At 36.3% G+C, this 14,063-nt stretch overlaps 1 protein-coding gene across 3 annotated transcripts in view; it reads left to right on the forward strand.

Annotated features, from left to right (window-relative positions):
- Positions 1-1,040: 1,040 nt before the first annotated feature.
- Positions 1,041-14,063, forward strand: part of kif1ab (kinesin family member 1Ab) — a 48,791-nt gene continuing 35,768 nt past the window's right edge. Inside the window, exons 1-17 of one of the 3 annotated variants that reach the window (XM_073849712.1) lie at positions 1,041-1,226; positions 4,523-4,709; positions 7,463-7,536; positions 7,664-7,843; positions 7,947-8,012; positions 8,092-8,270; positions 8,398-8,509; positions 8,739-8,816; positions 8,909-8,974; positions 9,068-9,085; positions 9,167-9,245; positions 9,367-9,445; positions 10,025-10,167; positions 11,830-11,963; positions 12,060-12,139; positions 12,236-12,311; positions 12,398-12,477. In XM_073849712.1, coding sequence (XP_073705813.1) covers positions 4,604-4,709; positions 7,463-7,536; positions 7,664-7,843; positions 7,947-8,012; positions 8,092-8,270; positions 8,398-8,509; positions 8,739-8,816; positions 8,909-8,974; positions 9,068-9,085; positions 9,167-9,245; positions 9,367-9,445; positions 10,025-10,167; positions 11,830-11,963; positions 12,060-12,139; positions 12,236-12,311; positions 12,398-12,477 — 1,550 coding nt within the window. In that variant the 5' untranslated portion in view covers positions 1,041-1,226; positions 4,523-4,603. The remainder of the gene's footprint in view (positions 1,227-4,522; positions 4,710-7,462; positions 7,537-7,663; positions 7,844-7,946; positions 8,013-8,091; positions 8,271-8,397; positions 8,510-8,738; positions 8,817-8,908; positions 8,975-9,067; positions 9,086-9,166; positions 9,246-9,366; positions 9,446-10,024; positions 10,168-11,829; positions 11,964-12,059; positions 12,140-12,235; positions 12,312-12,397; positions 12,478-14,063) is intronic. The other 2 variants (XM_073849711.1, XM_073849710.1) reach the window with 2 other exon arrangements.

Here is a 14,063-nt window from a genome sequence, read left to right on the forward strand (position 1 = left end):
TACTGATATTTGAAATATTATTGTGGGTTTCAATAGATAATAAAAGGATCTCAGTAAACATCTAAAATGTTAATACTTAAGCTTTTCAATGTGCTTTTTGATTGTGGGACAGCAGTTTGCATTCTGTAGGATGGCCCATATCTAATATTTTTGTGGAAATACAGTTCTTTTCAGGATTCTTTGATGAATAGAAAGTTCAACAGAGCATTTATTTAAAATATAAGTATTTGTTAACACTCTACAATAAGGTTAATTAGTTAACTACCTTAGTTGACATGAACTAAAAATAAATGAACAATACTTCTACAGCAGTTAATGTTAATTTGAAAATCTACTAATGCATTATTAAAATCAAAAGTTGTGCTTGTTAACATTAATGCTCTGTGAATTAACATGAAAAACAATTTTCATTAACTAACATTAACAAAGATAAATACTGTAATAAATGTAGTGTTCATTGTTAGTTCATGTTAGTTGATGCATAAACTAACATTATCTAATGGAACCTTATTGTAAAGTATTACAATTACAGACCCCCAAATTTTTGTTTGTCCCCTTGCATTAGTTTAGCTGGCATCCTCAGCCTTCATAATGAGTCTATTGAGAGGGTCTGTGCTCTGCATGCTGAAACACAGATCCTACCAACTGAGCTTAGAATTTAAAATGAGCTCTTTGTGCTTTTGTATACTGTGGTTTATATTCGAGGACACGGAAGCAAATCCATGAACTGTGGTCTTTTTAAAGTGTCCTGTGATGCTGTTATCACACCCTTCCTTTTTGTCTGTGTCTCACAGCCTATCCTTTCCCCTCTCTCTCTCTCCGTTCCTCCCTCCCACTCCCAGTGCTGCATCCATGCCGCTAGCTCCCACACTGATGATGTCATCAGCGACTCATGGCTGATCAGCATCCTTGGCTCCACCACAAGAGCCATTTTGTGTTAGGCTGAAGAAACACTGTCTCTCAGCGCATCCCAACATTCATTAACCCCTCCCTCTGCTTCCTGACGCACCACTGCGTACCAGGCCCTGCAAAACCAGACTCTCAGTCTGATGGTCTTGCCAGGGGGGCTCCACCTGCATTGATGTTGCTGAGCTAGGGAGAGGCTGAGAGCCTATAGGAAAAAATAAAACAACTGGGTGAGGAAGAAGACGGCGGATGGAAGCAGACTTGATGGAATAACCCACTGCTGTCCGCAATCTCAACAGGATATTGCCATCAGGAATCGGGTATGTGAGATCTTGATTATCATTTGTGTGATTTATGTTTTAAAACCATTGTTTTTCATATCACTTACGAGAATAAAGAGGGTGGTTTCACTGCTGTCCTGTCCAGAAAGCCACACGGAGGCTGTTGAAATTCAAAAGAGTAAGCAAAAAATAGAAAAGGAGATGTTTTTTTTTTGTTAAAAAATATATATAGAGAGAGAGAGAGAGAGAGAGAGAGAGAGAGAGAGAGAGGGAGAGAGAGAGAGAGAGAGAGAGAGAAAACTGTCTATGTATTATTGTACAATCAGTATTTCAGGACTTACCTATAAATATATTAAGCATTAATATTATCAGATATCAAAAGACATTTAATGTAAAATTGCTTTATTCAGTCTTATTTACATGCACTGACAGTCCTAAACTGGCCATGGTGCTAAAGGATGCTGTTTATGTTGGCAGGGTGAGGCCATGTCATAAAATCTAGGCCTTTTTTCATAATTCTGATGCTTTCAATTTCAAAAGCCTGACAGATTAAACGACAATTACTGAGGGAAAAGCGTTATCTGAATATATGTAGCATTTTCTTTTTTTTAGCATAGATGCGTTAGGGAGAGTAAATACAGTGCGCACTGATATTCAAGGATGAGGAAACGAATCATTTATTTAGCTAATATCAGAAATTATAAATTAAATTTTTAATATTCGCCTGTTTTCTGCTTTGGACTAAAGATTCTGACAAAATATTGCCATAGTAACAGACGCGTCACACTTCTTTAACACCGCAAGTCTACGCAACGCCATACGCTTAAACGCTTTGAATTCGCAGTTACACAATGTCAGCTCTATGATGACTATATCGATTGTAATTGCGTATGTTTTGTTTATTATAGGCCTATTTGAGAGCGTTCTTTTATGTCGCGTCGCTTGCAGTGGGTGTTGCTGCCGCATCTCAGCAGCTACGCAGAGACAGCTTTGAATATGAACAGATGGGATACATATTTCTATATGATAACCTTGTTTTACGATAGCTAGCCGGTTTGCTTGATGACTGTTGAAACGGCTTCATTGCGTTTGTTTTGCTGGCTGGGCTGAAGCTGACGCAAATGCGCGTCCATCACAGCTGATTCATGACTGTAGTGGCTGACGGTCAGGGCAGCCATTTTCAGACTATGAGGGCTGGATATGATAAATAACATTTGCTCAATGCGCGGTGTTGTGTACAAACATAACTATGATTTTTTTTGTTTGATGGATGGCACATAGCCCAGTCTTTTTCTGGATAGTTAGTGTATAGATAAACGTTGTCCAAATTCATTCACAGCTTGTAATTAATAGCCTAGATTTTATTTTTAATTCTGAATATTTCACTATGGGTCTATCCCATATTGAGTTTACAGTAACATCAAAGTTGCAATAAATAGCCTATATGTTTTATATATAGGCTATAAAATTTGTAAATTTGTTGACGTGGTTCTTAGAAAGAAGAAACTAGGACAGTTATAATGCATCATCATGATAAAACCATGATTTAGCGTGATATGTTTTGCAGCATCACATAATTTACATATTTGACCCACTTCCATTTTTTTTCTGTGAGTCTTAAGGATTACTGTATCCACAGTAGGACAGTTACTACATGGAACAGTTATTAAGTGGGTTATGCTGGATGTCATAGTCTATTGTCCAAAGTTGTTGAAATGAAATGACTCAGAGTTTATTTTTAAGATGATGTTTTACAGCATGTAGGTCATTGTAGCAGACAGTATGCAGTTCCCATGTTTATAAACAATCACACTCAGCGTGTGTTTAAAACCCATATAATGAAACAGTATTTATTACAATTGTTTGTTTTTGATATAAAAAAGTTTTTTTGGCAAACATAAAAGTCCTTTCACACCAAAAGTGAAATGAGTAAGCCTCAGGCTGAAGGAATAATATACAGTAGAACACAGAAGAAGAAAGTTTAACACTCTTCAGCAAAAAAAAAAAAAAAAGAAGCACAAATGTTTTTCTAGAGTACACTCTTAAAAGTAAAGATTCCAGAAGGGTGTTTTTGCAGTGATGCCATAAAAAGAAGAACCTTTTATAGTTCCCTAAAGAACCTTTCAATGAACAGTTCCTAAAAGAACCATTTTAAAGAACATTTTGCAAATGTAAAGCACCTTCGACTATAAAGAACCTTTTCTCCATTTGAAAGGTTCCATGGATGTTCAAGGTTCTTCATAGAACCACTAATGCCAGTAAAGAACCTTTATTTTCAAGAGTGTAATTTTTTGTTATCAGTATGGTTGAATTGGATCATCGAAGGTCAGCCGCAAATTGGTTAATAAAATGGGATTAAATACATAAAGGATATTTATGTTATTTAAGAGATCTGCATTTCACTGTTTTCATTCATTTTTTGGGCAATACTGAATCTTTTATTTTTTTTTTGTGAGTGAGTGAGATGAATTAATGCATGTTCACAATTATTCTAGAACTAGAGTAACATCCGATTTCTCTTAAAATGGGGACAGGAGAGCTGTCAATCAGTAAATAGGAAAAAAGTAACTGTAACTGGATTGGTTATCAGAGCTCCTAATTTGGTATCATTAAGATCAGATCACAGGGATCACAGAAGCACATTGCCATCAACCTTTTTTTTAATCATGAGACCACTCTTTTGTTGTGAGATGGTCCACAGATAGAATAGGGAGAGGTTTGTACAGTAGATTGTTTTTAATGATCATATTATTACTATATATAAGATTGTAATCTCATAGATATATCAGTAAAGATATTTCAGAGCTTTGCCATTGAAACTTCCAAAGGTTCTCTCTGCGTACCTTGAACAGGCCTAAATTTTCCTGGGCAGACTTACCTTGCTCTTGGATTCAGATTTAAACAAGCTGTTTCTTTGTTCTTTTAATAAATCTGTCCATATGAATCCTGAACCCATTTGTAAGCCTATTTCACTACGGCTAGTTTTAGAGGTTATGAGTTCACAGCCGTATCTGGTGTACAGTAATCTACTGAATGTGATAAAAGTCCTGATGAGTCATGGTCTGAATCTCAGAGAGCTCCATTACCTAAATTAGATTTTCAGTGGCGTAACTTAGCCAGTACAATCGCCTGAACAGATTTATGAGGGTTTTCTTTAATTATCTCTTGAAGTGAATTGCTAAGGTACTAAATCTAAAGTGTAGGCCTTAACACATTTCTAGCCTCGTTTTGCAAAAGAAGAGTTGATTGTTAACATATAATAACATATTAGAATAGAATAATAATCGTTTGAGATTCCAGCACGTAACTTAGCACGTCTGCATTTCTTTCTACAGGTGGCAGGTGGCCTCTGATTCCTGGCTGGGCTTCGTCCCATCAGATCCTGTGCAGTAGCAGAGCCCCAGCACTCAGACACCATGGCAGGAGCCTCGGTGAAAGTAGCCGTAAGGGTCCGTCCCTTTAATTCACGAGAGATTGGAAAAGAGAGCAAGTGTATCATCCAGATGTCAGGCAACACTACCAGTGAGTGCTCTTTCAAAATGCATATTTTCACTTGCTGCCAATGATTATTTGAACTCATTTGAGAACGAGATGATTGTCTCTGTGCTGTAGGAATAATTCATGATTCTAATGAAATATTTATTCCCGTGGTCTCTCATCAGCACTCCCATGAGAGAGAATATTAGTGCATCTCTAGGCTTGCAGGTCTGAAAATGTCAAAGAGGTCATGCTTTAGTTTTCGGAAGAGGCTTTTTCATTGCTTAGGTGTGCAGCCTGCCATCACCTGACTAATACGTTTGTTGACTTCAGATTTGCTTTACAGTGATTCTCAAAACATGACTTGTTTCATGTGCCATTAGCAAGTTTTGGAAGTGTTCAGAAATAAAGTCTATTGCATGGCATAAATACTGTGGCATTTCAAGCCCTCATTTCTAGAGCAGCTCCAAAAACCGTAAAGCGCCCTGTTGTTCTGCATGCAGCGTGAGTGGGAAAACAGAGTCAGCTGATGCAGAGTGTGAGGTCAGACACACTGCACGGCTTTGTGCTGGTGAGAGGATGCTGGGAGGTTCATGACCTCATTCCCAGAACCCAAGGGATGGCATGATTCACGCTTCCTTAGACTCATCTGTCCTGAAACATGCCTACATACTGTATGCATATATTGCCTTATGGTTTATTGACAGTGCAGAAAATGCTGTTAGGATGAATATATATATAGATGATATCTTTTTTTTTAACATTGGCTTTTGTGGATGAATAAATAGACATTTAGGTCTTTATTTAATTTACACCACCAGTCAAAAAGTTTTTGAACAGTAAGATTTTTAATGTTTTTTAAAGAATTCTCTTCTGCTCACCAAGCTTGCATTTATTTGATCTAAAGTACAGCAAAAAACAGGACAATTTTGAAATATTTTTACTATTTAAAATAACTGTTTTCTATTTGAATGTTTTAAAATGTAATTTATTCTTGTGATCAAAGCTAAATTTTCAGTATCATTGCTGCAGTCTTCAGTGTCACATGATCCTTCAGAAATCATTCTAATATGCTGATTTGCTGTTCAAGAAACGTTTATTATTATTATTATTATTATTATTATTATTATTATCAATATTTAAAACTGCTGAGTACATTCCGAAGACCAGCATTTATCTGAAACCAAAGTTTTTGTAACATTATACAATGTACCATTTAATACTTTATTTAGCAAGGATTCTTTAAATTGATCAAAAGTGATGATAAAGACATTTATAATGTTACAAAAAATGTCTAATTTAGATAAATGCTGTTATTTTCTATTCTATTCTATTCTATTCTATTCTATTCTATTCTATTCTATTCTATTCTATTCATCAAAGAAACTTGAAAAAATTCTACTCAGCTGTTTTCAACATAATAATAACAATAAATGTTTTTTGAAAAGCAAATTAGAATATTAGAATGATTTCTGAAGGATCATGTGACTGAAGTAATGATGCTAAAAATTCAGCTTTGAAATCAAAATACATTCAAATAGAAAGCAGTTATTTTAAATAGTAAAACTCTTTCAAAAATGTATTGTTTTTGCTGTACTTTGGATCAAATAAATGCAGGCTTGGTGAGTGGAAGAACCATTAAAAATCTTACTGTTCAAAAACTTTTTTGTAGTGTATATAAATGGTATATAGTTTATAATTACAATTAAATATTATTAATTTGTTTGTTAAAACTATACACTGCCATTCATTTTTTTTTTTTTTGAAGAACCGTCTCTTATGCTCAGCAAGACAGTAAAAAAATACAGTAAAACAGTAATATGGTGAAATGTTATTATAATTTAACTGAACTGTTTTCTATTTTAGTATATTTTAATATCTAATGTATTCCTGTAATGGGAAAGCTAAATTTCCAGTATTTTTACGTCAGTCTTCAGTGTCACATGATCCTTAACAAATCATTGTATTATGCTGGTTTGATGGTCAAGAAACATTTATTATTATTATCATCAATGCTGAAAACAGGATTATTTGATGGAAAGAAAGTTCAAAAGAACAGTATTTATTTTTAACAGAAATCCTCTAAACCATTAGAAATGCCTTTACTGTCATATTTGATCAATTCAATATGGCCCTGTTGAATAAAAAAGCATTAAAGGGTTAGTTCACTAAAAAATGAAAATTCTGTCATTAATTACTCACTCTCATGTCGTTCCAAACCCATAAGACCTTCGTTCATCTTCAGAACACAAATTAAGATATTTTTGATGAAATCCGAGAGTTTTTTGACCTTGCATAGACAGCAAAGCTACTACCACGTTCAAGGCCCAGAAATGTTGTGAACATGCATCGATTGACAGAAGAAATATTTGAATAAATGCATTATTTTTGTCTTCTCTGTGCACAGAAAGTATTCTCACAGCTTCATAGCATTACGGTTGAACCACTGATGTCACATGGACTATTTTAACAATGTCCTGACTACCTTATTGGGCCTTGAATGTCAGTTGCGTTGCAGGGTCAGAAAGCTCTCAGATTTCATCAAAAATATCTTAATTTGTGTTCCAAAGATGAATGAAGGTCTCATGGGTTTAAAAACGACATGAGAGTGAGTAATTAATGACAGAATAAAAGTTCCTCTGTTCTCGTCTTGACGTTTTTACTATCATCTTTTGCCGTGAGAGGTCTGAACATGATTGAAATTAAATAATGAATCTTGAAATAGTTTTATAAAGTTTGTTGTTTTCTCCTTTAGATTGTAGATTTATTCTTATATACATGTTCTCTTTGCCTTCTAGCAATCATAAACCCAAAACAGCCGAAGGAGAGCAAGAGCTTCAACTTTGACTATTCCTATTGGTCACACACAACGGTGAGTTTCTTGATATTCAGTGGTGAATCTGCCTCTTACGCAACTCACTGCTGCTATTTTTAATTCTCCTGTGATCATTATGGCTGTTATTGAGACATTTCATTTTCTGTCTTTCTGTCCTCAACAGCCAGAAGATGTGAACTATGCATGCCAAAAGCAGGTTTATAAAGACATAGGGGACGAAATGCTTCTGCATGCTTTCGAGGGATACAACGTCTGTATCTTCGCCTATGGGCAAACTGGGGCAGGAAAGTCATATACCATGATGGGCAAACAAGAGAAAGACCAAGAAGGCATCATCCCATTGGTAATAAACTATAATACCATTAATAACTGACATTATTGCTGTTGTTGATATTGTGGCAAAGATGCTGCCAACACATTTTTAATACTGGATCTATCTGTGACAGCTATGTGAGGACCTGTTTACCAAGATCAGTGACAATAATGACAACAGCATGTCATACTCAGTTGAGGTAAGAGCAGCATCTGCAACATAAAGTGCGTTCCTACCATAGAGTCAGTATAGAAAGTGAAATATTGTTGTTTTTTCAGGTCAGTTACATGGAGATCTACTGTGAGCGTGTGCGGGACCTTCTGAACCCAAAGAACAAAGGGAATCTGCGTGTGCGAGAGCATCCTCTGATGGGACCCTACGTGGAAGATCTTTCAAAACTTGCTGTTACTTCCTACAATGACATCCAGGACCTGATGGACTCTGGAAACAAAGCAAGGTGACGCAAATTTATGCGTATAGATGAAGTTAACCTCTGAATTACACTACTTTTTAGCTAAGACAACATATTTTTGTTTGTAATTGAAATCAAATCATTCACCACTGCATTGCTTTTCGATTATCAGGACTGTGGCGGCCACCAACATGAATGAGACCAGCAGTCGCTCCCATGCTGTGTTCAACATAATCTTCACACAGAAACGACATGATAATGACTCAGAAAACACGTCTGAAAAGGTACCGCAGCCTTTTCCAGCAGGCCTCCACAAACGGCAATATTTAGTATTGTTCTTTTTGAGAAAATGTGACTGCCTCTTCAGAAATCGACTACAATGCAAAAGTAGTTGAGACTCTGCAGTTTGAACATCACTGATGGATGTTGGCAGTTTGACAGCAGCTAAAGTTGCTGGTTTGTGCATTAGAGCGCTTTACTGTTCTTAGACACAACATTTCCTTTTGCAAACAGGTCAGCAAAATCAGCTTGGTAGACTTGGCAGGAAGTGAGAGGGCTGATTCTACTGGAGCTAAAGGCACTCGACTCAAGGTGGGTTACTTTGAGTTCAGCAGAGTTTCATGACATTTAGTCATTTCGGATGAGTGCATCATATAAATGTGCGTGCTTTGTCACTTTTCTAGGAAGGAGCTAATATTAACAAATCTTTAACAACACTAGGCAAAGTTATCTCTGCTCTGGCTGAGATGGTAAGACTTCTTTCAGTTTAAATCTGAATGTTCATAAAATAAAATAAAAAGGGAAATATTCAACATATATATATATATTTTGTTGTTTTGCAGGACTCTGCACCAAATAAGGTGAGGATGAGTTTAACTGTACTTTAATTATTAAGCATTTATAGCTTTGACAATTGACATAGCTTCTCTTTTTATCTACAGAACAAGAAGAAGAAGAAAGTCGAGAGCTTTATTCCATACAGAGATTCAGTTCTGACATGGCTGCTGAGGGAAAACCTCGGTATGAGGCTTTATGCACCTTGCACATACCTTTTTAACAGTAATCATTGCTCTCTATCACATAAAGCATTGAATATGGCAGTCAAAGATTCCTGAAGGTCCCAATGTTTTTCATTTATCAGGAGGAAATTCGCGGACTGCTATGGTAGCAGCTCTAAGCCCTGCTGATATTAACTATGATGAGACTCTCAGCACGCTCAGGTAAGAACAACCACAGTATTTTAGACTAATAACCTACGGTCATGTAACACTAAAAACTTTTTCTGTATATTAAAGGGATAGTTGCCCAAAAATGAAAATTCTGTCATTTACTCACCCTCATGTCGTTCCAAACCCGTAAGACCTTCTTTCATTCGTTCATCTTCAGAACACAAATTAAGATATTTTTGATGAAGTCCGAGAGCTTATTGACCCTGCATAGAATGCATGGTGGAAACTGACACGGAACTGTAGAACTTGTTAAATTATTTTAGTTTTCTTTGTGCACAAAAAGTATTTTATGTAGCTTCATAACATTACGATTGAACCCCTCATGTCACATGAGGGGTTCATGACTATTTTAACGATGTTCCTACTACCTTTCTGAGCCTTAAACTTGGTAGTTGTGCTCAGAAAGCTCTCAGATTTCATTAAAAATATCTTTATTTGTGTTCCGAACATGACCGAGGGTCTTATGGGTTTGTAACAACATAAGGGTGAGTAATTACTGACAGAATTTTCTTTTCAATTCAAATTCAAATTCAATTCAATTCAATTCAAAATTCAAAATCATTTTCACAGGTATGCTGACCGAGCCAAGCAGATCCGCTGCAACGCCGTCATCAACGAAGACCCCAACAACCGCCTGGTGCGTGAACTGAAGGACGAGGTGGCACGTCTGAAGGATCTGCTCTATGCTCAGGGTCTTGGAGACATCATTGAGAGTGAGTCACCTGTGATACAATTCAAACTGAGGAGCTACAACTTTTCACGTTTTTACACTTAAAATTTCCTCTCAGATTCAAATGCTGCCAGGAGATCTTATGAGTAAAGCAAAAATGATCTACACTTGTATTATCAGAAACCTGTGGAAGCCTTGTTTCCACCACTGAATGTAAAATAAAAAAGGTAATTGCAACTTTTTATGTCACAATTCTGACTTTTTTCTCACAATTGCGAATTTACATCTCACTCTATTTTTTTTTCTCAAAATTGCGTGAGTTATAAAGTTAGAATTGCGAGACATACACTCGCAAATCAAATGAAGTCAGAATTGCAAGATATAAATTTGTGAGAAAAAAGTCTTTATCTCACAATTTTGACTTTATTTCTTGCAACTGTGAGTGTATATCACGCAGTTTTAACTTTAAAACTCCCAATTCTGACTCTAATTCTTGCAATTGTGAGTTTATATCACGTAATTCTAACTTTAAAACTCCCAATTGCAAGTTTATATATCAGAATTCTGAGCAAAAAGTCAGAATTATGAGATAAAAAGTCGCAATAACCTTTTCTATTTTTTACTCAAAAACGGGCTTCCATACAACCAGTGGGTCAAACAGCTCTAGGAATGTGTCTGAAGGATGTGTCTTCTCTCTCTGTTTTTCTCAGCATATCGGGTACAGGCTCCTGGGATAGCTGCTCTCAAATGTGTGTATTTTGGTACCCTAAATGCTTCACAGCTTATGATAACACAGGGGTCGGCAACTTTTTTTTTTTTTTTACAGTATATTACAAATCTATTATTACATATCAGCTTTATATTGGCAATAAAACCTTATTGTTTTTAAAAACAAAAATAAAATGCAGTGCCAAAGTTTCTCCCATGCAGCACTGTGAAAAGATTTATTTGGGTGAAACAGTTTTTGGTTTGCTTTGGTAGAGATCATTCACTAATCTTTAATTGGAGCCTATTTTTACTCATGTTTGCTTGATGAGTGTTAATTTTGGAATCTGACTTTAACATTTTTATGTGTGCGCCAGACCCCTCCTAATGTTGCCGACCCCTGCGATGGCCAAAGCAGGAATCTCTGGACCATGCTGTGCAGTTTTCAACTAATCAGTTTAAATAAAGCTAATTAGTCTGACAGGCAACACAATTATTGGACACTGCTGCTCTGATGGTCCAAAGGCACTCTGGAGGTTTAGCCTCTGTGTGAAGCACAGGCATATGGTCATCCATGCGGTCGGTGTAGTCACAGATCAGTATTGCATTGTTCATCTCCATGCTCATTATCTCAAGCATGGTCCAATGAATTTGAGGCATGAGGGAAAAATCAATTATTGATATACATTTGATGAGATTCTGATTTACTTGAAAAATAAAAATGCACAACTGCATCTGAAGTCCTCAAATTGATGCTGTCTGCCCTGCGCCCTGCAGCTTTTGTAACCTTTTTAATTAGCTTTTCGACTTTATGTTTGACACTTTCTGCTCTTCCTCCTTCCCCTTCTTTTCTGTTTCCATGGTTTTCCTTTTCTCTTACCACAATTTTATCCTTTGACTGTCCAACCTGTCGTTCCTACGTGTTGCCCAGATTTGTCCAGTTACAAGACTAATCTCAATAGCGTCCAGGCTGTCAATCAAAGGGGTGATTTCTCCACAGTGACCAATGCCATGACAGGGATGAGCCCCTCGCCCTCTCTCTCTGCCCTGTCCAGCCGAGCTGGCTCCATCAGCAGCCTGCACGACCGGATCATGTTCAGCCCGGGAAGCGAGGAAGCCATTGAGAGGCTGAAGGTGAGCGAAAGGATGATGGGATGGCTGGATGGAAGATTTGATAAATTAATAAGGGCCAGTGCTGATCGTTTTAACGCCAACCTCTTTTCCAACTAGGAAACTGAGAAGATAATCGCAGAACTCAATGAAACTTGGGAAGAGAAGCTTCGGCGCACTGAGGCCATTAGAATGGAAAGGTTGGAGACCCCTGAGAGGGCTTTTATCTTGAAATGAGTCTGAAATTCAAGTTTTGTACTTCATTTGTTAATAAAAAAAACCCCATCTGTCATTAGGGAGGCACTTTTGGCTGAAATGGGTGTGGCGATGAGGGAAGATGGAGGAACTGTTGGAGTCTTTTCACCAAAGAAGGTTAGAAAATCCTATCTTTTCTAAAAAAGGAAGCTAGTGAAATCATATGCTTTAATCAATGCTTCTTTATGATGTGAATGTTTCAGACACCTCACCTGGTCAACCTCAATGAAGATCCACTGATGTCTGAATGCTTGTTGTACTACATTAAAGATGGAATCACCAAGTAAGAATGTTGTTTATTTGCAACCAGTATTTTCAACCATGTGGTGGTCCACAAAAACATTGCAGGATATATATATCAGTGATGCGCTGGTTGATCCAAAATGAGCAGGTGCCTGAGGTCACCCGCGGTTACCCGCGGTTACGAGTCAACCAAAAGTATTTTTAACCATATTCGGGTCACGGTTGGTCGGGTCGTTTGAAATAAAGATGCCAATTAAACCTTTGTAATTTATATAGTACTAGACACAATTTTCTATGAAATACATAGACCTACACTTTATTGGCTGAATAATATTTACCTTTTGAATGTTGAGCGTTATTAACTGTTGAATAAATGCTGACGCGGGACAAAATGCCCGATTTCCCAACACGTTGAACTGAGCAATGCCATTGTACCATTTTAATAGGCCTAGGCTACTTTTAAACGCATATAGCTCAGTAATGTCAGCTTTATGTATTTTCTGAGAGGGGGTGGGATTTTTGTTGGGATTGTCGGGGGAGAGACGCACACTTCGATTAGACTGGATAAACAAATGCAGCATATTAATTGTTAAGAAAATGGTATTCCTAATAAATGTCTGGAATAATTTGATTATGTCCAATGCTTCTCTTTCTTTTTGGAATTATTAGACACACTTCACTATGTCTTTTCAAATGCCTAGGTCTGTTTAATTTCCTTAATTATAAAATTTCTAGCACTATTTTTAAACGTTTATTCAAGCAATAATATATAAATGATCTCATGTATATGCTTGTTTAAAACCAGGGATTAAAAACGAATTCCAAGTAAAAACTGTATTTTTTCTTTACATTTCCAGAGAGCGAAACGAACGAAATTAAACATTACTTGATAAATTCAAAGCACTATAATTTCCTTATTCATTTGATACAACTATTAATTTATTTAAAATAATCTTTTTTTGTCATATTCGTGAGTCCTGAATTTATATATGAAAACTTCGTTTTGAAGTGCATTAGTTATGTTTGTATAAGAAAATTCGTTAACCTAGCCTGTTAAGTTGATTTAATATTCTTGATAATTTTTAGAAGAAGTTAAAAGTTAAGAAAAAAGGAATTAGCTTGTAGTCTATATATATTTAGGGCTATAGGCTAATCTTTTTCTTAACTTTTATTAGACTGTAGATCGAAATAAAATAATTATTGATCATATTTAACATTGGAGAATCACTGACATAATTTAGAGTACTTCGAAAACGAAACTATTTAAATCTGTATAAAGGAAAGACAAACTAAATCACAACAAGAACAATCTGTATTTTTCTTGTAATCAAGAACATTTCTTTTGACAAAATTACCTAATTAATGCCGAATGATGTTTGACAGTGAACGCACCTCCACCGCAGCCGCATATAATCGCTGGTGTCAGTCGCAAATATTAAACATGCGGGTCAGGGACAATTTTGTTTTTTGTGGTCCGAGTTGCGGGCGGGGTTAGTTGAAAATGTCGGTCGGGTTCGAGTTGTTTATACGTTGACCCGCGCATCACTGATATATATATATCAGAATTTTTAGTAATGTTTCATTTGTTAACATTGGTTAACAATGAATATAAATTATGAATATAAA

Source organism: Garra rufa, chromosome 10 (assembly GCF_049309525.1).
Source record: "Garra rufa chromosome 10, GarRuf1.0, whole genome shotgun sequence".
NCBI lineage: Eukaryota > Metazoa > Chordata > Actinopteri > Cypriniformes > Cyprinidae > Garra > Garra rufa.